The sequence below is a fragment of the Diabrotica virgifera genome, chromosome 9, assembly GCF_917563875.1.
Source record: "Diabrotica virgifera virgifera chromosome 9, PGI_DIABVI_V3a".
Lineage (NCBI taxonomy): Eukaryota > Metazoa > Arthropoda > Insecta > Coleoptera > Chrysomelidae > Diabrotica > Diabrotica virgifera.
The window spans coordinates 221,393,627-221,420,625 of record NC_065451.1 but is presented as its reverse complement, the minus strand read 5'-3'; the positions used below and the strand labels follow the sequence as shown (position 1 = coordinate 221,420,625).

The 26,999-nt window shown below is 32.5% G+C and overlaps 3 protein-coding genes across 4 annotated transcripts in view; all 3 read right to left on the bottom strand.

The window, feature by feature from the left end:
- LOC126892004 (uncharacterized) overlaps window positions 1-26,999 on the bottom strand; it is a 502,972-nt gene that overhangs the window by 234,060 nt on the left and 241,913 nt on the right. The window lies entirely within an intron of this gene.
- On the bottom strand, window positions 990-26,288 carry LOC114330161 (la protein homolog). Of its 2 annotated transcripts, none has more exons than XM_028279479.2 (3): window positions 26,168-26,288; window positions 19,123-19,470; window positions 990-1,786 (listed from the first exon to the last, which is right to left on the bottom strand). In XM_028279479.2, the coding sequence occupies exons 2-3, from the start codon at window positions 19,436-19,438 to the stop codon at window positions 1,071-1,073; spliced, it is 1,032 nt and encodes a 343-aa protein (XP_028135280.2). In that variant the 5' UTR covers window positions 19,439-19,470; window positions 26,168-26,288; the 3' UTR covers window positions 990-1,070. The 2 variants fall into 2 exon arrangements, with proteins under 2 accessions (XP_028135280.2, XP_050517362.1); XM_050661405.1 differs by lacking the exon at window positions 26,168-26,288 and adding an exon at window positions 22,662-22,814.
- LOC114330166 (la protein homolog) lies at window positions 6,170-17,147 on the bottom strand. The gene is made up of 2 exons (XM_028279486.2): window positions 16,741-17,147; window positions 6,170-6,955 (listed from the first exon to the last, which is right to left on the bottom strand). The coding sequence occupies exons 1-2, from the start codon at window positions 17,051-17,053 to the stop codon at window positions 6,249-6,251; spliced, it is 1,020 nt and encodes a 339-aa protein (XP_028135287.1). The 5' UTR covers window positions 17,054-17,147; the 3' UTR covers window positions 6,170-6,248.

Genomic DNA, 26,999 nt, shown 5'->3' with positions numbered 1-26,999 from the left:
CAGAAGCAAAAACGATAATTTATTGCCATATCTACTACCAATTTTATCTACGAGCAAATAATTTTATTTATTTTACATTACCATATTGACTTATTCTATTCTATTGATACCAAGGTCCTTTATTTTATAGTTTCAGCAAAAATAATATTTTGACCATTTTTGACTTATACTCTTTTTACCGAGCACCCTAGCATTAATGTCTATGTCCACTTTATGATATCTTCGATTGTGGATTACTTTCAGCAGCAACTTTAGCACACGAGACATCAAACTAATGGTGCGGTTGTCGCCGCATTCTCTTGCGTTTTTCTATTTAGGAAGACAAAGATCGACGTTAACCATTCTTTGAATAATATGCCTGAGCTATAAATTTTATTCAAGAGTATCACACTAAAACATCGATATGCTGCTCATCTATAATTTTTAGTAGTTCGATAGGAAGCATGTCAGATCCAGGGCTTTTGCCAATCTTCATTGTTTTTAATGCGTGTATTACTTCTTTCTTTTGTAATATCTGGACCTATTTCTCCTGAAGTAAGTCCTATGTGTTCCAGGTCCTTTCTTTCATCATCGAACAGTTCGTCGATGTATTCTACCCAACGTTGCACTTTCTCATCGGTCTGTGTTATAGCAACTCCTTGTCTATCTAGAAGTGCACCAGTGAGATTTTGTTTCTTAGTCCAGACATTTCTTTGACTTTCTTATGTAGGTTAAATAGATCGTATCTTTTTTGAAGGTCGTCGATCTCTTCAAAGTGTTTTTCTTTTGCCTGTTTCATCATTTTCCTTATCTCGTGGTTAATTTCCTTGTATTTATTGTTATCTTTGTTCTTATATTGTCTCCGTAGTTCCGTCATATTCAGTATGTTCCTCTCACAGTCCAAACACGAGTCCTATTGCAACACTTATGGGATATTGTCAGTAGACACAAAGCACCTTCCTGCTTTCATGCAAGTTATTGCAGTATTAGGTTCATAATTAAAAATAATATTCATAAAAAAGCATCTATTTTTAACCTAATTTTTACAATATCTAAACAATTAGAGAATAGATGATAACATATTTCATATATTAGTCCCTTTTACTAACTTTTCCACCACTTGTCCAACCATACCAGTGGTAAGTTCGTTTCATTTTATTATCAGCATTTTGCTTATTTTTTGTGGCTTTTAGAATAGAGTCTGAAGTTTTCCTTAGATATTCCTCCTCTTCGTCTCCTTCTAACACTCTCAATTTGATGATGTGACCTTTAATTTCAAATGTGGCATTACCAACTGTTTTAAAGAACTCAACAGCTTCGTTTTCTTGTGCAAACCTTAGATAACCCTCCGAAGTGTATTCATTATAATCAACAAATTTTACTTCAATTTTGCCGTAGTCTTTTACCTTTTCTTGAAAATCTATTCTAAATACATTTCTGCGACCTTCACCCCTCTTAATTCCAGAAAAATGAATCACCGTTCCTTTGGGGAATTTAAGTGGCGTCCCCGATTTTGCACATTCCTTGTAAAAAGCTCTCTGTCGTTTTTTCTCCTGTTTTTCTCGTCGTTTGTCCTCAAAGTATACCGTCCGAAATTTCCTGATTAATTCTCTTTTCCCGTATTTCACACTGTCCTGCTCAACGAACTTTTTGCAGGATTCAACATCTTTAAAAACAATAAAACAGGAACCCTTAAATACTTTAAACATTGTGCATCTACGAGTACAAGATTCAACTGGTCCGTATGCTTCCATGAAATTGATAATGTTGCTAAATTCTTCTTTCAATGGAAAATTTTTTGCGTAGGCTAAAACATACAAATACAATAAATAGGTTAGTCTTGTTTATTTTGTTACTAGCATTTGTTACAATAATATAGAACAGACATATGGGCAAATTATTTAAACGGAGAGCCACATAAAATAAAAACGTTCTTTAGGCGACCAGAAAAAAAATTAATAAAACAAGTTTTTATAATATTCCATGCACATAATCACATACATATTAGTTATTGTTGTTCATAATTGTTTATTAAACGCAATAACCTATCAGCACTTATTTGCATTTTGGAATCCCCGATGCCAATCTTCGATAAAATTAAGGTAATGATTTTAATCCTTTCCTTATAATACCTGGAAATTAAAATAATCCCTATATCATCTTCTTTCTTCTTCTTTTGCCCTTTAATTCGTCCAATTCTGAACATAGGCTTCCTCCAGTTTCCTCCATTCGCTTCTGTTTAGTGCTTTCTGTTTCCAGTGCGTTCCTCCTATCTTTTTAATGTCGTCTCCCCATCTCATCTGGGGTCGTCCTCTTGCTCTCTTTCCTGTCCATGGTCTCCATTGTTGTATCGTGCTATTCCACCTATTGTCTGTTTGTCTAGCGTTATGACCTGCGAAGCTCCATTTTAGCCTGGTTATATGTTGACCTGCGTCTTTGACTTTTGTTCTATTTCTGACCCAGTTGTTTTGCTTTTTGTCTGTCAATTTTACTCCTAACATTGCTCTCTCCATGGCTCTTTGTGTCTTTATTATTTTATCCATGTTTGCCTTGGTCAAGGTCCATGTTTGGCATGCGTATGTGAGAATTGGGAGTATGCACTGGTCAAACACTCTTGTTTTTAAGTATTGTTGTATTTTTTTATTCTTTAGGACCCATTTTAATTTTCCAAATCCTGCCCAGGCTAATCTGACCCTTCTTTTTACCTCCGCTGTTTGGTTTTCCTTATTTATTTTTATAATCTGTCCCAAATATATATAATCATTAACCGCTTCTATTGTGGTGTCGTTTAGTATTACGTTTCTATTGTCTTGTGTGTTTGTCATTGTTTTTGTTTTGGCAAAATTCATTTTTAGACCTATTTGTTCGGATTCATTTGCTAGTTCGGTTAGCATGGTTTGTAGTTCTTCAAAACTTGATGCTATGACTACTACATCGTCTGCATATCTTAGGTGGTTTATGTCATAATGAGACCCTATATCATAATGAGACTAAATCAAAATCGTTATTTTCTTTTCATTTTCAAAGTTCAAAGATATTTTAGATTTGTAATATAGTTTTTCTACGAGCGTGCAAAATGTCTACTTTCGCGCACGCGCTTTAGTTTAGAAAGTTTTACTTTTTCGCACGCGTTTTACTTTTCCGCACGCGTTTAGATATTTTAATATGGCCTTAAAATAATTATAATACATGCAATAAACTAATATTTAGATATTATTTACTATTTTATTTCAAATGTATCGTATTGTGATCCTGTTTTAATGAAATTAACGCGACAATTCGATGAAATAAAATTATTTTGATATAATATTCGAAAGTAAAATCGGTAGACAATAACAGTCGTTTTGAATCATCGTCATGGAAACCAAGATAGTCGTCATGCTAACTAATTATATTGAAAGTTTGGTTTTGACAACCTTGTCAAAGAATTAATTTGTGTATGTAATTTCATATTAATTAAATTAATTGATAAAGATTTGGTCATTTTTTAAAGACTCGTAGAAAAAATATTGTTCCTAACTCTTGCAGAAAGTCTCTTTTCCGCACTCGACTGCTTGCCGAACTCCCGCTTCGCGTCGTTCGGCAAACTGCAGTCGCGTGCGGAAAAGTATGACTTTCTGCACTTGTTAGGAAAATAACTATATTTTCCTTACTAGTACGGAAAGTGATACTTTCACGCACGAGACTGCCGTTATTGACCCAAACGACGCGATAGCGGAGTTCGGACAAGCAGTCGAGTGCGGGGAAGAACTTTCCGCATGAGTTAGGAACAATATTTTCCACCTACCTCTACCGAAAGTATACTTTTCCGGACGTGATTGTAGAGAGCAAAGTTGTACTGTTCCTCCCTAGGGAGAAAAATATTTTTCCTCCCTAGGGAGGAAAAGTAAAAGTGACGTCAAGGTATTTCATTTATGAAATATAACTTATTGATGCCCTGTACAATATCTAATTTCTATTACGTAAGTATCTATACATTTTAACGTTTATTTATAAAACACCCTGTATTTTGCAGAATGGTAAAAAAGAGTAAATTGTTATTTTTATTTAACAGTTTACATTAATAATTTGACAGTTACATTGTACCTACTTGTTAGTTTTAGTTCTAATAAATTTTGTTGGTTAGTTACATAAATAAATTAAGTAAAAATGAAAAAATGACTTGTTATTAATGTTTACATTAATAATTTGACAGTTACATTGTACCTACTTGTTAGTTTTAGTTCTAATAAATTTTGTTGGTTAGTTACATAAATAAATTAAGTAAAAATGAAAAAATGACTTGTTATTTGAGGAAGGTGAAAAAACCATATGTATAACATGGGAGTAAAGTGCCTTTTCTTTTCCTCCCTTGAATGATTACTGCCCTCCGCTACGCGTCGGGCAGTAAACTTCATTCTCGGGAGGAAAAGTACCACTTTCCTCCCTTGTTATACAAATAGCTATTTTTCTAGGGCCGTACGTTTGGAAAAAATAAAGTTATATCAATTTTTATTTAGGAGTGAAAATACACAAATTAATTCTTTGACAAGGTTGTCAAAACCAAACGTGACCAAACTTTCAATATAATGGGTTACTACGACGACGATTCAAAACCATTGTAATTGTCTACTGATCTGACTTTTAAATATTATGTCAAAATAATTTTATCTCATCGAATTATCGCGCTAATTTCACAATAAGATAAATTTGAAATACATAAATTAGTAAATAATATCTAAATATTAGTTTATTGCATGTATTATATGTAATATATAATGCCATATTACAAGGTAAATTTACTTTCACGCACGCCGTGCGGGAAAGTGGCTCTTTTAGCACGGCGGCCGTAGAAAAATTATTTTTTCAGCATAAATTAATATACCATTATATGATTTACGGGCGTTTCGCCCCCGGGATTTTACCTAACATTTTTAACTAGTTGCATTGAATTATATATACAATGTTAGTAATACATTTACCTATTGATCATTTTTTTGTTTAATACTCTCCCCCCACCCTCCGTCGTTTAGAGACGACCCCCCATGTCGACGTCGTCGTTGCAACTCACGACCCCCCTTTCATTGATTAAAAAAAAAATCAATATTATTTCTGTTTTTTTTTTAAATCAAATATGAGGGGGTAGGCGTAAAATCTTGGTCCAATGCTATTTAAATGCATTAATTTTTTCCGAATCCTGAGAAAACTAATATATTTGAAAAATTTAAAAGCAGAATAAAAGATTAGATTACCGAGGGTTGAAAGTCCCTTAGAATAAATAAAAGGTTTCTTTTGAATGAAATATTTGAAATGAAAAATCAGACACAATTTTCTCTTTTTTCACCCCTGTAACTTATTAAAATAAACATTATAGATGTTTTCAGAAACTTTTGGCCCTCGGCAATAATGCCGTCTTTCAATCTGCGTTTAAATTTTTCAAAAATTTTTATTAGTTTTCTTAGTATTCGAAAAAAATTAATACATTTAAATAGCATTGGACCAAGATTTTGCGTGGTATGCTTTCTTAACTGCATCATATAAATCTTCATATTTATTTTGTTTTGATGCCATTTCTTCTAAAGTATAAATACGACTTACTAACTAAATAGAAAACGATATTTTATTTCTATTCTTTCTTTCAGAACTGTCGTTTCACACACAGTATGCAGCACATAAATGAACTAATAGTTTAATATTTTTTTTCTTCCAGACGTTGTTCTGTATATAGAAGCGATTGTTTAAACCCAAAGAACAATGACTTATTGTTTGTTGTCCTGTACAAAAGTGCTACCTAATATTATTTTAACACTGTGACTGATAAAAACGAAATGAAAAGTATGCGATAAAAGTATCAATAATAGAATTATTCTTTTTAATTTTAACAAAGGTGTATTTTTTCGTAAACGTTTTGTTTTATTTTCAATTTCATATCAAAAACTATACATTTTTATATGAATATCTGATACTTTAATGCTGGTAGAAGCTCGTAAAAAATTATTTTTATAGACACAATAGCGACAAATTTAAATATACCAATATATTAAATGACGTCGAATGGCCAGTCATACCCCCCTCCCCCTGTCGTACTCCGTCGTAATAAGCAAGCCCCCCCCTCCCTCTTCTCAACGACGTAGTTTATGGATGATCCCTAAGTGTGATTTAAGCCATCAATATGATACCCAATACATGATTCACAAATAAAAGCAATATCTGTAAAAAAAACCTTTATTTTTAACCTAATTTTTACAATATCTAAACAATTAGATAAAGATGATAACATATTTTGTTTATTAGTCCCTTTTACTAACTTTGGCATCTCTTCTTCCGCCACCAAAGTTGCCCTTTCGTTTTCTGTTATTAGAATTTTGTTTCTTATGTTTTCTCATGTTTAGAATAGAATCTGAAGTTTTTTTCAGATATTCCTCCTCTTCGTCTCCTTCTAACACTCTCAATTTGACTTTTTGATCTTTAATTTCAAGTGTGTCATTATCAACTGTCTTAAAGAACTCGACAGCTTCGTTTTCTTCTGCGAAACGTAGGTATCCCTCCAAATCACCTTGATTAAAATCAACGAATTTTACTTCAATTTTGCCGACTTCCTTGACCTTTTCTTTAAGATCTTCCCTTAATAATTTTACACCTTCCTCGATTCCAGAGAAATGAATAATGGCTCCTTTGGGAAACTGAAGCGGTGTGCCCGATTTTGCAGCTACCTTGCTAGCAGCTTTCTCGTTTTTTCTGTCCTGTATCTCTTTTTTTTTGTCGTCAAAATATACTTGTTGGAATTTCCTGATTAGTTCTGTTTCTCCATATTTGATACTTTCCGCTTCTACGAATTTCTTGCAGGTTTCGACATCTTTGAAAATAATAAAACAGGAACCCTTAAATTTATGGTCTTTGGTGGATCTACGACTGCATGATTCGACTGGTCCATATGCATCTAGGAAAGTGATAATGTTGTTAAATTCTTCATCCAATGGAAATCCTTTTGCGTAGGCTAAAATATACATATACAATAGATTAGTTTAATTTATTCTGTTAATAGTTTATGTTAAAATAATAATATATAGTGAGCATGTAAAGGTTGGAATAAATTCTGAAACAGGTCACTAGTATGATATATATGCCAAAAAATCGTAATTTAAAAATATAAATTGACCTGTTTAGGAATTTTTTTCTAAAGTTGTCCATTTATGAAAAAATGAATTTATTCCAACCTTTACGTGCTCACTGTATAGAGATGATTAACCAAAGAAACAGGACAGAACAAGATCCAGAATAAGAACTTAACCAAATTCTGAAAACTTAGTTGGATACCCCAATACATTAGGAGCGAAGTGTTCAATCAGTGCATCCTTCCTATCATGACATATAGATGACAAATCTGGATCGTAACCAAGGCAAATATGAATAAACTAGCCACAACAGAAAGAAAACTGAAAAGAGCATGTATACGACTCAGATAAACGACTAGGTAAGATCAAAAACAAAAGTCGAGGATATAATGACAAAAATTGCACAAACTCAAATGGATATTCGTAAGCTACACTGCCAGATAAAAAGACTAATGTTGGAATGCAACAATACAACATTGGAGACCTAACGAAGGTAAACGACCAAGAGGAAGACCACAGATGATATAAAAAGAACAGCCCGAACAAATAATTGCAAGTACAGTGGAACCCTGATAAGTCGGCCTCTGATAACCTGGAAGTCCGGCTAACCTGGGCCGATTTTCATCAGACAAAAAATACATTTTTTCACTTTGACTTAGTTTTTTACAAAGAAATAACAATACTATATACAACTGTATGTAATTTAGATGTACTGTGCATATGTATTTCATGTTTTTGCAACTATAATCAGTCGTGTGATGGATGACCGAAGTTAACTTTAACGTTTGAGTTAAAGTTAAGATAACTCTCAGGAATAACGATGCCCATAACTATTTAGGTAAAATTCGGTGTGATGGATCGGTCAGAGTTATGAGATAGTTATATCATCAACGTTATATTAGAAATAAGGTTTGAGGCAAAAAGTAACAAAGAGAACCTTATGTAGAAATAGTACAAGTTGGAGTGAGCGCAAGAGATGGATCGGAACATACTGCAGGATGGGTCGATAACCGTAAAAGTAAATCCCCATTGTCGGCCACCGTCGATGACCGAACAGCAAATACGGGTTCGGTGGTGTTTGAAAGAGTAGATAGAAACAGGGTTGCCAGATTGGTGTATTTTCCCACAATTTTGGGGTAATTTGAAAGCGTGGAAATTTTTGTAAGTAGAAATTGTAGTGGGATTTTTGGGGGCGGAAAATTATGGAGTATTTTAAGGGGTCATGGTAAATTAAATTTGCGAATGTACATAGAACTGCGTATATTATACCGGTGATACTCCCATAAAATGAAGACCATAAGAACTAATTTTATTTCCAGGGCCCTCGTTGATAAGTAGTATAATTTTGGTGTACTGTTCTCTTCATTTGACTACTAATTTATTAAAATGCGGCAAAAATTTAAATGTGGGGTATCTGAGCTTCAATTTGAGGGAATTTCAGTTTCTAAGTGGGGGATTTTTATAAAATATCATCTGGCAACTCTGGATAGAAAGCTCAGTAGATACTTAAAATAAAATTTCAACTTATATCTCTCGATTTGATTTTTGTATCATTTTTAAAATTGTATTACCCTTCTATTCTTATTTATTAACTTATTAGCTTCTAAATTCACTTGACTTCTGTCTAAAGAATACGGCAAAACATGGCGGCCGACGATGATTGTGTGTCGGAAGATGGTGATAAAAATAATAAAAATAGAGGCAATATGAAATGTTGTAATACAAAAAAGTGCTCAGTATGTGTGTGTATAAATTGTTTATCGATTTATCACCAAAGTTGCGCAAAAAGGTGTCCAGAAATCAAGTTTTTGGATGAAACTAAAATAACATGTTGTCAAGTGGTGAAAAAACCGGACGACAAAAACGATAAACAATTAGTGTTAGCAGTTGAAAACAAGTATTTAAGGGAACTGGTCGATGAAGTAAAGGATAAAAATAAAATTTTAGCCCTAAATAACGAATTATTGTTAGATAGGATTAGGAGATTGGAACATGAAAATGCTAATTTCAAATGTAAACAAACTTTCGCGGAAGTGGCTACTACACCTATCAGCAGTGTACCAACTTTTATCAGACAAGTGCCTCCAAGAAGTGTACAATCAAATATAAGAAAACCAAACGTTTTACCAATGGAACATGAACAAGGTAAGAAGGAATCTCAAAAAAAGGTAAATAGCGAACAAAAGGAAAATGTTAGCGAAGATACATCCGCAGAAGAACGTGAAGACACTAGAGAAGAATTTCAAACAGTGGTTAGAAGAAAACGACAAAGAAAAAACATAGGTAGGGGGAATAGTTTCAATGATAAAGAATTGGAGTTCTCAGGAGGGGAGTGTAAAGTATGGCTCTACATAAATAGAGTAAAAAGGGCCGCAACTGAAGAGGTGATTAAAAAGTATATTAAAAATAACGTGGAGTTTGAAAACGAAATAGTACAAGTGAAGGAATTACCATCGGATGAAAATCGATTAAAAGTGTTTGTCGTAACAGCATCTCTCAAGAAAAAAGATATTTTATATGATCCATCTTTTTGGCCTAGTGGTGTAGGAATAAGTCGTTTCGATTTTAACCGTCACAAGGATTTTCTAAGTGGGGGGAATTTTGCAGTACTGTAAAAAATAATCACCCAAAAGTGACACAAAAAAATTCAAAACAGTAAATTAATTTAGTTTTTTATGTTGACGAATATTTCGCTCTGCGTATATGTATGTGTCTATGTATATATGTATGTACAATTTTCGCAATAAATATTATTATTATTATTAAAAACAAGTCAAAAATGAACCTAACCTTACATATCCTTACATAACTACAATGTTATCTCATAACTTGAGGTTTAACGTCGTGTTATAAAGTGACAGTTGATATACCAGATAACTCAAGAACTGTCAAGAAATAACGCAAGTAGTTAAGTATGATACATCACACCAATTCGGGGATTATAACATAACTACAGGATAACTTTATGTTAACGATAACTTCGGTCATCCATCACACCGCTGAATGTGTATTTTTGTTTATTATTTACATATGTATTTATTATTTTTTACCATATTCTCCGGCTAACCCGGATTTTCGATAACCCGGATAGCCCGAAGTCCTGATTAATTCGACTTATCGAGGTTCCACTGTATGTTGCTCAGGATAGAGATCGATGGAAGGAGTTGGGAGAGGTCTATGTCTAAATATGAATGATATGAAGTTAAGAAGTACGGAAAAAGAATAGAACTAGTATTTAAATAAACTGAAGCCAAAACTAAGTTGGGATAAGTAAAACAACATACATGTATATCAGCAGAAAAAACAAGATTCATTTTATTTAAAGAACAAACACTTTAGCTGATTTTATGTCATAGTGCCATAACCCTAAAAAAATAGAAAATCTGTTTTTTGGCCTAACACATTTGTTTAGGCATTATTTTTATTGTGGAAGAATGTTTTAGTTATCTTAGGGTGCGTTCAATACAGAGACCAAAGGATGGTATCCTAGCCTAGAGCATGGTATCATACTCTTCATATTCGTGAATTCTCGCATTTAAAATAATGCCTTTTGTCATATTAGAGGTAAAACTCACTAACTGCACTTTTCAGAAAGTGGAGAAAAATCGATTTAAAGGTACAAATTGTTTTTTAAATTCACCTAACTTGAATATTGGAATTTTTTAAATGTAACTTTAAAGAATAAATAAAAATAGATATTTTAAGCGATGTTTCGTCACAAGTAGAGTAGAGTAGAGTAAATTTTTATTTGCATAAATTTTTAACGTAATTGAGCAAATAACATCGCATTACTAACAATCACATATTAAAAAATATTACTAATAATCACATATTCAAAAAATATATTAACAATACACTAAAATATACAAACAATACAAATTACATATATGCTGATCAAGGCTGATAGGCCAGGTACTCCACCACAGTATATGGCTCAATGTTAACTAGGTGTGGAAAAACTGTTTTTTAAAAAGCTTTATACCTTGTTTCCCGTTGAATGTCAGATGGTAGACTATTGTAAAATTTAACGCACGCATACAAAGGACTTCTCTCTGTTAGGGACAATCTGTGAAGTGGAATATTCAAATTAAGGCTTCTTGTGTTATATTCATGATTTGGTAGCAGGTGATAAAATAAAGTAAAATTTTTAAAGAGAAACATAATACATTCATATATATATATATATATATATATATATATATATATATATATATATATATATATATAAAACATGAGATGTAGATCCTTGAAACACACTCAGTGATCAAAGGATCCAAGGTTAATGGTTTGACGACCACTCGTACGAAATCAAACAGATGAAATAGAGAATGTGGAAAAATCCCCTTACGAACAATTCACACATCCACCATTTCGGGTTGGGAAAAATTTTTTTTTTTCGAATAGAATCAAAGATCCAAACACCAGTTCTTAGAAATGTGTTTCGCCCTCTTCAACCTCTCTGGGCTTATCAATAAAGATGAGAGGTTGAATATCTTTAGACACATTCCAATCAAAAAACAACATTCGAGACCTAGACATAGAAGGTGCGTAAATCTACGGCAAGTCCGACAATGACAGTCTCAAGTTTTAATTCCCTAATTACTTAAAGTAAGTAAAATCTATGTTTAAAAACATGAGATGTAGATCCTTGAAACACACTCAGTGATCAAAGGATCCAAGGTTAATGGTTTGACGACCACTCGTACGAAATCAAACAGATGAAATAGAGAATGTGGAAAAATCCCCTTACGAACAATTCACACATCCACCATTTCGGGTTGGGAAAAATTTTTCGAATAGAATCAAAGATCCAAACACCAGTTCTTAGAAATGTGTTTCGCCCTCTGGATTTTTCCACATTCTCTATTTCATCTGTTTGATTTCGTACGAGTGGTCGTCAAACCATTAACCTTGGATCCTTTGATCACTGAGTGTGTTTCAAGGATCTACATCTCATGTTTTTAAACATAGATTTTACTTACTTTAAGTAATTAGGGAATTAAAACTTGAGACTGTCATTGTCGGACTTGCCGTAGATTTACGCACCTTCTATGTCTAGGTCTCGAATGTTGTTTTTTGATTGGAATGTGTCTAAAGATATTCAACCTCTCATCTTTATTGATAAGCCCAGAGAGGTTGAAGAGGGCGAAACACATTTCTAAGAACTGGTGTTTGGATCTTTGATTCTATTCGAAAAAATTTTCCCAACCCGAAATGGTGGATGTGTGAATTGTTCGTAAGGGGATTTTTCCACATTCTCTATTTCATCTGTTTGATTTATATATATATATATATATATATATATATATATATATATATATATATATATATATATATATATATATATAGATAGCTGAGAAAGTGAGTATATTGAGTGATTTGAATCGGCCTCTACAGGATTCTCTCGCCTTTAGTCCTAGGATCACCCTGACTGCCTTTTTTTGGACTATGAAGACAGTTGAGCTATCCACCGAAGCACCCCAGAAGACTATTCCATATCGCATAAGAGAATAAAAGTTTGCATAATATACCGATAGTAAGATTCCCTGGTCAAAATAGTTTTTCAAAACTCTTAATGAGTAGCAGGCTCTATTTAGTTTTTTTGTCGCATTTTTTATTTGTTCTCCCCAATTCAAGTTCTGGTCAATATGAAGAAACTTAACTGATCTAGAAGGTTCTGTGTTTTGGGATAAAAGACTGACTGTATCTGGGAACTCTTCTCGTGATTGGCTGGTTCTAAAGTACACAAATACTGTCTTATCAGTATTAAGCACCGGCCTATTTCCACAGAACCACTGTTCAGCCTTGTCCAGAGTTTGTTCTGCCACTGTGAGGAGTGTTTCTAATGTTTCTTCCCAAAATAGCATGTTTGAGTCATCAGCAAAGTTTACCAGGTTTGAGGAACCACTAATCACCGCATTTGGCAGGTCATTTATATAGACCAAAATGAGAAAAGGCCCTAAAACGCTCCCCTGTGGTATACCTAATTTTAAGTTTATCGGTTCAGAGTAAACCTTACATCCCTGTTTCTCCAAGCATACTTTTTGTGATCTATCTGTAAGAAATGATTTTATCCATTTCAATGCTGGTCCCTGTATTCCATAACAATATAATTTTTGCAATAGGAGAGCATGATCTAGGCTATCAAAAGCCTTAGATAGGTCTAAAAAAGCACCTAGTGTTTTCATTTTTGACTCGTAGTTTTTCTAAAATTTTTGATATAAAATCATAGGTAGCTGTCTCAACTGACCTCCCTGCAAGAAAACCGTGCTGCGAATTACTAAATAAGTTGTTTGTAGTAAAAAAGTTTTGTAGTCTGTAATATCTTGCTTTTTCGAATATTTTTGAGAATGATGGAGGAAGGCTTATTGGTCTATTCGCGGTGTGCAAGTACTTGGAAGGGGAAACGAGAAACGACCCTGCGCGAGTCGCAGAGAAATATTGCAACTATCTTAAATAAATCATATTGTCAATTGAAATTGTCAAATTGACGTATATTTTATACCTTCTGTCAATGAAGCAGAAAAATTATATATTGCTCCACAATATTGATATGATATGCAATTATTATATAAAGGTAAATTTAATTAATTTTATTTTGCTTGCAGTACTGCATTTTAATAACTAATTTTATTTACTACATACAATTGTTGACGTTTTCATAACATAACCTGAATCTTATTTTTTCTTCTAGTTATTTTTTTGGACTATGGCCTTGACAATTATCCAGTAACCAGGACTAATATAATTGGCCAATATAATTAAAAGTGCGAATTTTAGTATAGAGCGTAGAAATAGGGGTCGCTTTGCCGAACTTGCACGGTCCCAATAGTTCTCCATCTTAGTAGCATCACCTTTTTTATGTAGTGGCTTGACAATTGCTAGTTTTAGACTTTGAGGAAATTTACCTTGCCTGAAAGAAGTGTTGACTATAAAAGATAGAGGAAGACAAATCTCTGATGAAACAAATTTAATTAAGCTGGTTGATATTTCATCATAACCAGAGCTATGCTTGTTTTTTAAGTTATTTATTATATGGCTTATGTCTTTTTCTGAAACAGGAGTTAAAAACATGCAATAATTATTTTGTTCGATATTAATTTGAAAATTTTTTACAGGCTTTATTTTCTTTACAGCTTCAGCCGCAGCATTTGCCATAAATTGATTTATTTCATCAGAAAGCACCTGAGGATCACCCCCTAAACAAAAATTACCTTGATTTTTTGAATTGCCCTTAATCTCTTTTACCAACTGCCAAGCCATTTTAGTTTTACTTTCACTATTTTCAATTCGTTCCTTATAACAATTTTTTCGATATTGAGTGAGTAAAGCATTATACTTACGTTTTTCTGCCCTGTAAATATCTTTATATTCATCATTATTACTAGATAGTGTAAACAAAACATCAAGCCTAGATTTACAGTTTTTTAAATCATCATTTTGCAAGCACTGTTAAGATTTTTTTTTATTTGTTGTATTTATCTCTTTAAGTGGAAAACAGTTTACAAAAATTTTTTGAACTATATTCATGAAAGTATCTCACTGATCATCTACTTCTAATGTCTCGATAACAGATACCCAGTCAACATTACTCAACATAAGTTTAAAAGAATCTTTATTCTCATTGTTAAATATTCGTTTTTTTGTTATATTTGAGTCAATATTATTTAATTCAAATTTTCAAAACAAGAACTATGTTATAATCAATATTAGATCAATTTTTGTACTTGATGAGTTTTTCCATGAACAGAATTATTGGATATTTATATTCTATTAGAGGTAAAACTCACTAACTACGCTTTGTTCTTGATGAGTTTTTCCATGAACACAATTATTGAATATTGAGAAGTTAGTGAATTTGTCTCCATAAAGTATCACAACCTTGGGATTCAAAATAAGATACAAAATCACAGGCGATAGAAACAGAAGTAATGTTATTTTTGAAATATCAACATCCATTTTTATACTTAACTTATACAAAGGTACCTATACAAAATTTCGCTGACTTAGAACTCACGAACTATCAAAAATAACAGTCTATTATTTAAAAAATGAAAAATAAGTATCCTTCTTTGAAAATAAATGCAATTATTTCAGTATCTATGACAGCCCGAAAAGTCTCTAATTGCAAAATAGATTATGTTACCGTTTATGTAAGTTATCTGTTACAAAGATATTTAAACTAATATTTCTTTAATCAATCGCGGAACAGATAATGCACACCAATATAATAATAATATACAGTTTCATTCAACAATGCAATACAAACACACAAGTCGCCTGGTTCATTGCAAAAGATTATGTTACCCTTTATGAAAACCATCTGCTACAAAGAAATAATTTAAACTCATGTTTTTAATCATTCGCCGAATAGATAATGCACACAAATTAATATCAGTTGTTATGTTTACTAAACTATTGTTTGAAAAATCACTAAGTAGCGATTCAGCACTCCAGATTGTAAGGAACAATTCACTAAATGCAATAATAAGTTTTAATGAGTTTTACCCTGAAAATGAAATCCACAATAATGCACTCCAGACTGCAAGGAAAAATTCACTAAGTGCAATAATAAGTTTTAATGACTTTTACCCTGAAACCGAAGATCACAATAATGTACTTAGTGAATTGTACCATAAATTATCTCAGCAATTAGAGGGGTTAGAGCCCCAAGTGACTTCTCCAGGGCTGGGCAGTACCTAATTGAGTTCAAATTGATGAAAATGTCAAAATCTAAAAAAAGTGCACTTAGTGAGTTTTACCTCTAATAGGACGATTTATTTTATATAGTGATCGATAATATAGTTTCGATCGCCAGGTAAAATAAATACATTATTTTAAATGTGAAAATTCACGAATATGAAGTGTATGATACCATGCCCTAGGCTAGGATACCATCCTTTGGTCTCCGTAGTGAACGCACCCTTAGAATCGGCATAGTGTGCCTGTGTCGTTATTACCATTTCCAGTTTTGGCTCTATCAGCCTCAGCATTATCAAGCGCGTGCCACAAGGCAGTTTACGTTACGCTGTGGTCAAGAGTGGATGTGTGATAAGTACCGTTCATTTTTAAATATTGCCCTAACATGTGATAATATGTTAATCAAGAACAATTACTCAAAGTGAAACTTCTCTAGTGCCATAACCTGTGATGTGGCAGGTTGATACCCACTAAGCATTGAATTTTGAATATGGTGCCTTAGCAATAGCACCTTATCATATTTTAAGGGCGAATTTCAGGGTAAAGCAATGCCAATAACTAAGAAAATACTAGGATTAGATTATATCTACACATATAATCAACATGGGTGTAGAATTTGGTCTCTTAGATAAGGAAGTTGCAGAGAAAATAATGAAAAGTTCACATAACTCTTGTTTTTGCTCTCCTGAAATGTTTGTGATTTCAGGGTTATGGCACTAACGAAGTTGGTGCAATATGTTGCAATAAATGAGAGCATTGTTAAATAGATAATATTGGACCCAATCTTTGAAGAATAGCTAAAGAGAAACTAGAATATCAATTAACAACCGAATTAAACATGATAGAAGAGACCAAATATACTAAATGAATGAAAACATAGTTCATAGAGTGAAAACCAATGCACAAAATCAATATTCAGATGCCATAAAACAGCTTATTGATAAAGGTTATATGAATTACCACCTACCTGTCCTCCCCATGATCTCTTTGCGTCTTTCCTCATTCAATTCTGGACTCGGTTTCTCTGGATTGCGTCTAAGTTTCTTACGGTCTTCGCTTACCATCACTAGGCCATTTTCAGACTTTTCAACTGCTTTTGCGATTAATTCTTGGTCAGTAGATAACGACGAAAGACGTTTGAACGTTAATAAGACATCCAGAGTGATCCACCCTTCATCTTCTTTGATTTTCTCTTGTAAGAATTTATCACGCGGCAGATTGATGTCTCCGAAGTAATATTCGATTTGTTTGATGATCTTTTGTTCTAAATCGTTAGCCATTGTGAAAATTTGCAGTCAATATACTTAAAAAATAACTTATTTGCTGTAAACACGTGTATCTACAACAAGAGCAAGTTTAGTGAAGGAGTTAACCTAACTTTCAACTTTCAACGAACAAACAACGGAACGATGCGCGATGATTAAATCGATTTTGTCGATTATTCGATAAAAATCGATTGGCCTTCTCCTAATGTGCCATGTAGTTAGTCATCTTTAGTAAAGATGACTCTTCGGATATAAGACTTTATCCAAAGGTTTTTTTTATTTTAGTCCGTTGAAGTTACATTTAGCTTGTATTTTAAAGGACTTTATTTTCATATGTTTAGGGGAGGATAGTGTAAGATTAAGTTCAAGTTTGAGGGGTCGCCACCCTTGTCCTCCGACCGCCATCTTGGAAAAAGGGGTGCAAAGCAAAACTTACGAAGATTTGTACAAAATACGAAGATTTAACCTAAAACACTTATAAAATGTGTTTCCTTGCTGAGTTAGAGGGTGTTTTATCTAAAAATTTAAAAACTATTTTTGCTCAGCATTTTAAAACTATTCAACATATCCTTTTCATACTTGGCAGGAAGTAAACTACTACATTATGTCAAACAAACGTTTCTGGCTATTGCCAGAGGCGTACGACGCGACGGGGGAAAGTAAATGGTTGACCCTTTATAAATTCTATACCACTGGCGGAATTGCTATTTTAGTTAAATTTTTGGATTTTCCAATACTTTCTACGAACACAATATATTCTTCATTCGTAACGATAAAGTCATTAGTTTTCGAGATCTTTGGAAGTTAAAAATGAAACGACACGGTTATTTTGATTAATGTATTGTGTCGCTTCATTTTTAATTTCAAATATCTCGAAAACTAATCATTTTATCGTTACGATTGAAGAGTATATTATTTACATAAAAAGTATTATAAAATCAAAAAAATACACTAAAATAGCAATTTCGTCCGTGGAGTATAATTTTTGAAAGGTCAACCAGCCACTATCTCATGTCGTACGCTTCTGGTAGTAGCTAGAAACGTTTATTTATCTAGTAGGGTGTACAGTACCTACACTTTCTGCCAAGCATGATAAGGATACGCCAAATAGTTTTAAAGTACTGGGTACAAATAATTTTTAAATTTTAATCATATGAATCATATCATAAATTAATCAAAATAACTGTGCCGTTTCATATTTAACTTCAAATATCTCGGAAACTAATGACTTTATCGCTACCAATGAAGAGTATATTATTTACGTAGAAAGTATTGGAGAATCACTATCCCCTGTTGTACGCCTCTGGTAGTAGCTAGAAACGTTTGTTTATCATAATTTAGTAGGCTGTGCAAAAATAGTTTTTAAATTTTTAGATAAAACACCCTGTAACTCAGTAAGGAACTACATTTTATTTAAGTGTTTTAGGTTAAATCTTCGTATCTTGTGCTAAGGTTTCTCCAGTTACTATATGGACAATTATTAATGGAACACCCTGTATACACTGCGCGTCAGAGAGAACAGGCGGCTCACAAAATTGGTCATTTTTGATGTCTCGAATATCCTAACCCTGTTGTCCAGTGTAAGTGATTTTTTTAATATGTTACAGCCTTATTCTTTAACAATATCGGTGTAATAATATTGTTGGTAAACAGGTAAATTTTCATTGTATACCGGGTGGACCAATCAAACTGTGTTTTTTTCTCAAAGTTCGCAACACACTGTGGAATATTCTAACATTTATAAAATATTGAAATTAAAACCCAACTGTAGCCTCACGTTTTAGGATAATAAAAAAGAGCCTTACTTTTTAAAGGTTAGAGATAGAGTATGATCATATTATAGGCAACATTATAAGTTTCTAAAAAATCTTACCCGAGTCACAATTTGGTAACTACTCACTGGCGTCTCGATCAAACACATCTGCCGGTTTCAGAAGCGGTTGCATATTAAGGAATTATTTAAAATTAAGGATTGTAATTATGGGTTTAATACAGTCAAATATAAGATTATTTTTTGCATGTGAAAAATTGAACAGATGACATAAACCTGTTTAATAATGAAGGGTAGGTAAATCACCACCTACCTGTCCTATCTATGATCTCTTTACGTCTTGTACTATTCCATTTTGGACTTGGTTTTTCTGGATTGCGTCTAAGCCTTTTACGATCTTTGCTCACCACAACTAGGCCATTTTCAGACTTTTCAATTGCCTTTGCGATTAATTCTTGGTCAGTAGATAACGAGGAAAGAAGTTTGCACTTTAATAAATCATCTAAATAAATCCATCCTTCAAAAGACTCATTCATTTTCTCTTGTAAGAACCTATCACGTGGAAGATTGATATCTCCGAAGTAATATTCAATTTGTTTGATGATCTTCTGCTCCAAATCGTCGGCCATTATGAAAATTTGCAGTCGGTATACTTAACAAGCTGAAAATGCGAGCATTATCATAACGAAAACTTTCTTTAATTTTTTAACTTCATAATATGGAAAATTGCTATTATAAAAAGTTGTTTAGGATTGAAAACTGTGTTTCAATGTGGTATTACATCCTTCCAATTTAAATATTTTGAACTATAAAGGTACTTTACTGTTGAGCGGAATTCATATTTTTTGACATACCTCGTACAAAATTAATAACAATTCTTCGTAAAATTTATAATAAAAGAGATATAGTATGAAAATGATGTTGGGTATCTGTAATTTGAGAAACAATTTTTTTATTTGATGGATATACAGTAGAACCCCCATTATCCGTGCTCCTCGGGACCGGACGTTGGATAATTGAAAAGCACAGATAATCCGAACATTTATTTCTTATTATATTACATAGGTATACCTCGTCCAATTTACTTACCGTTGCACGTCATCCGCGCCATAGCCTGTGACACGATACCAACACGAAATATCTAGGCGGTAGGTGTGGTCCCCTTTAGAATCATTTTGATTCTAAAAAAGAACACACCCACCGCCTAAAGGCTAATTTTCACAGATCCGATATCCGAAGACACGAAATACGAAATTTTTTCGTACGATTATATTTAATTGTCGTATCCGAAATTTTTTGACATTTGTGTAATATGTCAGATTATTCCATGGATTGATATTTGATACAAATGTTTGCTGTTGGATATTGAACAGTAACAGATAGATAGTTTTATTTCGATTTTATTCTTATTATTGTTTGGATCATCATGGATTCGTCAAATTATCTGTTTGAAGAGGATAAAAATGTGAGTTATTGTTAGAAGTACCATCACATCCACTTATAATTAACTGTTTTTAATGGGAAATAAGCCACAATTTTACTAAAAAATAAAATCATTTTTTTATTAAAATTGTGGCTTATTTCTCATTAACAATACTTAATTACAAAAATGCCACAAGAAAATAGTTTCAGAACAACATCCATATATAATTACGTTTTTGTTGTTCCATTTCAATATATCAAAAACATAAACACTTCACAAACGTAATAAGGTTATCAAGACGTTCAAGATATGTTCAAGATAGAATGTCAACAGTGTCAAAATTCATCCGATTTTCGTGCAAAAGTTAAAATAATTTTAACTTCTTCCGATGACTTTTTAATTTCGTACGAATACCCAACTGTCACTTTTTAGCCAATGAAATTCTCTGAAATTTCTATCGTATCATCGTACCGTCGGACATCGGATCTGTGAAAATCCACCTTAAATATTTCGTTTTGGTATCGTGTCACAGGCTATGGCGCGGATGACGTGCAACGGTAAGTAAATTGGACGAGGTATACATATATCCATACATACACACACCGGCAAAATTAGCCGAACACGTTAAAAATGGGACATGTTTGATGTCTCGTATTTCATAAACCAGTGGTCCGATTTGAGTGATTCTTTTAGTATGTTATAGCCTTATTATTTAAGAATATCGGTGTGATAATATTGTTGCTAGACAGGTAAATGTCATTTTATACCGGGTGTAACAAGCATACTGTGTTTTTTTCTTAAAGTTCGGAACACCCTGTGGAATATTCCAGCATATATAAAATATTAAAATTAAAACTCGATTGTAGAATTATGCTTTCTTAACATTTTCTTTTTTGATTCATTTGCTTATGTTGGAAAATAAAAAAGTTATGTGCTTTAACAACTAACCATGTTTTTTATCAATAAATCCTCATAGTAGGGGAGAAAAGTATGCTAAATTTGCAATTACTCGAGCGTTCTTGGGACCTGGAGTGGATTGTGAAGAGTGGGTGCTACAACCAAAAAAAGTTAAGTTAGGTTTTCCATAAAGTGTGGGATTCTTCATTTTTCAATTTAATTTCCCATTTCAACCAATCGTTTTTTCTGATTATAGCGCCATTTATCCATAATATGAAAAATGTTGCAAATAAAAGTTGCTTATTTTTACGTCAAGGAAGCAAATCTGCAATAAAAATTGGGGGCTCCTATTTAATATTTTAATGTAACCCCCACCTCACCTCCGCGGGGGGTCATGTTTGGTGCCATTCGGTAGATTTTTGAAAAATATTGAATAGGTGTATTTTGCAGTTTTACGATCTGATGTTCGTCTCGCAAAATATCGCAGGGTTCGTATTTATAATTTTTAATTTACCCCCACCCCTCTCCGTGGGGTGTCACGAACCCCCCCGGAGGTGGGGTGGGGGATTTAATTTAAAATCTTAAATAGGAGCCCCCATTTTTTATTGCAGATTTGGATTCTTTACTTAAAAATAAGCAACTTTTATTCGACATATTTTTTCGAATTATGGATAGATAGCGCTATAATCGGAGAAAAATGATTGTTTCAAATGGAAAATTAAATTAAAAAATGAAAAGTCCTCCAGTTTATGGAAAACTTAACTTAACCTTTTTCTGATTGTAGCACATACTCTTCACAATCCAATAGGTCCCCATAACGCTCGAATAACTGCAAATTTAGTATAATTTCCTCCCCTACTATGAGGATTTATTGATGAAAAACATGGATAGTTGTTAACGCACATAACTTTTTTATTATCTCACATAAGTAAATGAACCGAAAAAGAAAATGTATTAATTCTAATATTTTACATATGCTAGAATATTCCACAGGGTGTTCCAAACTTTAAGAAAAAAACACAGTATGATTGGTACACCCGGTATAAAATGGTATTTACCTGTCTAGCAACAATATTATTACAACGATATTCTTAAATATTAAGGCTATAACATACTAAAAGAATCACTCAAATCGGACCACTGGTTTATGAAATACGAGACATCAAACATGTCCCATTTTTAACGTGTTCGGCTAATTTTGCCGGTGTGTGTATATACCTACCATAAAAAGACAACAGAACAAATAAATATTTCATTATGAGTCTTCCCTCTTCGCGTATAGAGTTTCCGTAGAGTGATTTACAGTGACGCTGTTTTGATAAATCCTCAAAAATGCAATTTAAGTAATACAAAATCATAGCACGGATAATCCGCAGCCCGGAAAATCCGCACACGGATAATCGGAGTTCTACTGTATTTGCATATATGAGAACATAATTTTTAATTCCAAACAACTTTTCATAACTAATTTTCAATATTGTGAAAAATAAAGGCACTTTACTCTTGAGTAAAATTCATATTTTTTGACATACCTCGTATAATATAGATAAAATTTTATATCTGATCGTTTGAATTTTTGGTTTTAGACCATGCAGAACTTTTTATGAAGAATAACTTTTTTCATTTTCTTACATAGGTTTCACCCTCTTGGGCTCTTCAGAGAGGCCTATGGTTTGCTGTGAATCAAAAAGAAAACAAACTGTCTCCCTAAGGATAATTATACAAATAATTTGCTTCCAGATCTCTTTAATATACAATCACCGGCACAAAATTCCGCCACCCAAAATTTTTGATTAAGTTTGACAATTTATAACTTTACTATTTGTGCTCAGATTTTCAAGATTCTTGCACCAGTTTGTAGGTACATGTATTTTTATCGTTTGGCATTATTCCAGTAACACAAAATTTTTGCTTGCATGGCATTATACAGGGGTGAATGGAAGCGTTGTATTTTCTCCTAACTTTAAAAAATTCTGTGGAAAAATGGAAGAGCTGATTTCGTTTCATAGTCATGTCATATTATGCTGGAGGTATCACTAAAATTTTGTTTTTTGTATTATCCGAATATCTCTTTTCTTGTAAGAGCTGTAACACTTTTTGTATATAAAAACACTTATGGACTCATAAAATATAGAAGTTGGATTAATAAGATTAGAATGGCCCGCATGCAGCCCAGATCTCAATCGTAGTAAGCATTTATGGGATGAATTAAAAAATGATTGTCGGCGTCATCCTAGGCCTCCAGAAAATTTAGTACAGTTGTGGCCCTGGTAGAGGAATATCGGGCTATTCCCAAGGCAAGGATAACACATCTTCATTCGATGCCAAACAGATTGCGATCAGTCGTTGCTGCAACAGGTGGACATATTCGCTATTTCATTGTTTTGTTTTGTTGGTAATTTTGTTTTGTCAATTTTAGTGTGTTTGATATGTTTCATAAAAAAACCTTCAAAGAAGTGTTTTTGTTTACAGCTCTTACAGGAAAAGAGATATTCGGATAATTCAAAAAACAAAACCTTAGTTATACCTCCAGGATAATACAAAAGGAGTATGAAACAAAATCAGCCCTCCAATTTTTCCACAGAATTTTTTAAAGTTAGGAGAAAATACAACGTTTCCTTTTACCCCCTTATAGTGCCATCTAAACAAAAATTTTTTGTTACCGGAAAATAACAAATGACATCAATACATGTACCTACAAACTGATGCAAGAATCTTGAAAATCGGAGCATAACAAAAAGTTATGATTGTCAAACTTAATCAAAAATTTTGGGTGGCGGAATTTTGTGCCGGTGAGTGTATATATAAACTCAATATTTACTCTTAAGATCAAAGGTGAAATCGTGTCATATGCCGACGATACAGTCATAATTTTTTTTGCATCTACATGAAAAGAAGCAAAACAGAAACTTCAACAAGATCTATTTTATATCAAAAACTTTCTGGATACATTTAAACTTCTTCTAAATGCTAAAAAAACTAAATATGTAGCCTTTTCTATAAATGATACAAATCGTCCAAACTTTGAAAACATTAACATTACAAAACATTGAAGATCCTATTGAACAAGTAAATGTCATAAAATAGCTAGGAGTATATTTAGATAAAAATCTTAAATGGGAACACCACATACTAACAAAAAAGATTAGGGCACTTATCCATAAATTTTATCTGCTAAGGGAGTTTCTTGCAAAAAAACTGATCATATGATTTATCAATAATTTTTAATTGAACCTTTACTAAGGTATGGAATTTTATTGTGGGGTGGAGCATATGAACGCAACATAAGAAATCTCAAAGTAGCTCAAAATTCAATTATTAAAATAATGTTAAAAAATACCTAAACTTTTCTCTACAAATGAATTATATAAAAATAAAATCTGTGACTTGAAAACATTCTATATTTCATCATGTTGCACGTAATATATTCACAAAAATTTCTCCAAACAGACACTAATAGAACATAATTATCAAACTAGAGGTAACATAAAAAAAAACTTAGTATTACCACAGTTAAGTCGAGGAATAAGCCAACATTATGTGATTTTTAGGGTCCCCAAGTATTATAATTTACTGCCAAACAAAATAAAAGAAATCAAATCAATAAAAAAGTTTAATAAAAAAGTAGTTGATTGTATTAATGGAAACAAAACATAATTTGAATTGTAAATCCTGAAAAATTATTGTTTTTTAATTTGGAATTCTATTTACCTATAAGTTGTTTTTTTTACATATTATATAGGTATGTCGTTTACTTAGTTTTAAGTTGTTTGTTTATTTGGGTTTATGACTGCGGACACTAAATCCATTCACCATAGTTTTAAGTTAAATTCCTAATAATTTATATTTATTTAGGATTTTTCTATAGACACACACAGATGTTTTCCCATCTAGGTGTCTTTCTGTACACTATTATTATAACTATGTACTTAAAATTGTAAATTTTGGTTAATAAATTAAATTGAATTGAATTGAGATGCGAATCTCTTTTACAAGTGTTTGGATCCAAGACATCTATTAATAAGTAAAGTTTAGAATAGAATAGAACAACAACATATGGCATAGAAACATGGATCATGGACGAAAAGACAATAAACCCTATTAATACGTTTGAAAGAAAGATATAGGGTCCCATTTGTGACAAAGGTATATTCGGAATAAGGTTCAAACATGAGTTATACCAATAATACAAACTCTCTATAGCAAATTATGCAAAAATACAAAGATTTCACTAGGCAGGTTACCTCATAAGAAAGGACAATGACAGAACACCTAGTAGAATGCTTAGCACAACTACGGTGGGATGTCAACTAGTAGGATGACCAAGGAAAAGGTGGATAGACAACATGAGAACCAATGCTAACGAGATAGGTACCTATTGAGGGTGGATAAATGGAGGAGAGCAGCTGGAGTCAGATGCTAAGGGAGGCCAGGGCCGGACTTGGGCTGTAGCGCCATAGGAGAGAGAGAGAGAGAGAGAAAATGAACCTTCATTAAGTAACAGTCGAATCCATCACTTATTTAACTGGTTTTTAAGTCAATATAAGTTTTTTGATGATGTACTACTAATAAATTTAGGCATGAGTTTAAAGAGTCATTTGAAGAAAAGATATCACAATACTTTGAAAGTTTTTTAATGGACTGGATTGCCATGCTTGATTGGAGTTTTATGATAAATTAGCTAAGGTTGTTTGTTTTAAAGGTTCTGAATGAGAAGATGAGTAATTTGGGGAGCCTTAATTTATGTGTATATGTATTCTTTTCATTTGGTTTTTTGTCTTGAAGTTTCTGCACAATCTCCTTTTGTTGTCTGAGTTTAGGACCACCTGTTGAAATGACCGTTTTACTGTGGATATTCTAAAATTGTTTGTTCTTTGGTGTGATGGTTCTATGGTAGGTATAGAAATATTTGTGGCGGTAGTTTGCGTACTTTCTAATAGCCTGTTAGTTTTAATATTAAGTCTGTTCCCAAAATATTTGTTCGCAAGCAAATACGTTCAAAAAAACGAATATAAGCAAACAATGCTCAACAACTTACCTACAATATATGATATATGTACAACACTTAACAACAACACCGGGTTGTTTAGATATTCAATTAATTTTTGAAAAATATTTCTTAAATTTTGAACTTAACAGTCAACAAACAAAACACAATGATGCTCGATTATTAGATCGATTGTGTCAATAATATAAAAATCGATTGGTCTTTTTCTAGTTTGCCATGTAGCTACACATATTTACATCCAAAGGGTTTCTTTTTCTCCTTTCTTATCATTTATTTGTTATTAATAATTTATTGATTCTAATAAGTTGCTTTAAGCAACATCTTGGTCCAATGCTATTTATATGCATTCATTTTTTTCAAATCCTGAGAAAACTAATAAGAATTTTTGAAAAATTAAAACGCAGAATGAACGATTGCAAACTGAAAACTTCTGATTATTTTAACAAACAGGGGTAAAAAAAAGAGAAAATTTAGTATGATTTTTAATTTCAAATATTTCATCCAAAAGAAATTTTTTGTTTATTCTAAGGGACTTTGGGCCCCTTGGTAATAATGTAAGTTTTTATTCTGCGTTTACATTTTTCAAAAAATTTATTAGTTTTCTCAGGATTTGAAAAAAAATAATGCATTTAAATAGCATTGGACCAAGATATTGCGTCTATCCCCTTAACATGTTATACTTTTTGGTGTCCTGACTTTTTTGTTAGACCACTATTTCAAACTTTAATTTTCTTTCATTCCGAAGATCTTTCTCCTTTTTGTATTAAATCAGTTACATACTATAATAAACTGGTGTCTCTATAGCTATGGACTCTAAGTACCCTTTCTGCAAAGCATGAGCCACTAAAATCAGCCAGATACT

Excerpts from the sequence above, each read along its gene's own strand:
- LOC114330166 (XM_028279486.2), bottom strand. The coding sequence starts at position 17,053 with ATGGCTAACGATTTAGAACAAAAGATCATCAAACAAATCGAATATTAC. Across the intron at positions 6,956-16,740 it reads AGAGATCATGGGGAGGACAG|CCTACGCAAAAGGATTTCCA; the intron begins GTAGGTGGTAAT and ends TGTATATTTTAG.
- LOC114330161 (XM_028279479.2), bottom strand. The coding sequence starts at position 19,438 with ATGGCCGACGATTTGGAGCAGAAGATCATCAAACAAATTGAATATTAC. Across the intron at positions 1,787-19,122 it reads AGAGATCATAGATAGGACAG|CCTACGCAAAAAATTTTCCA; the intron begins GTAGGTGGTGAT and ends TGTATGTTTTAG.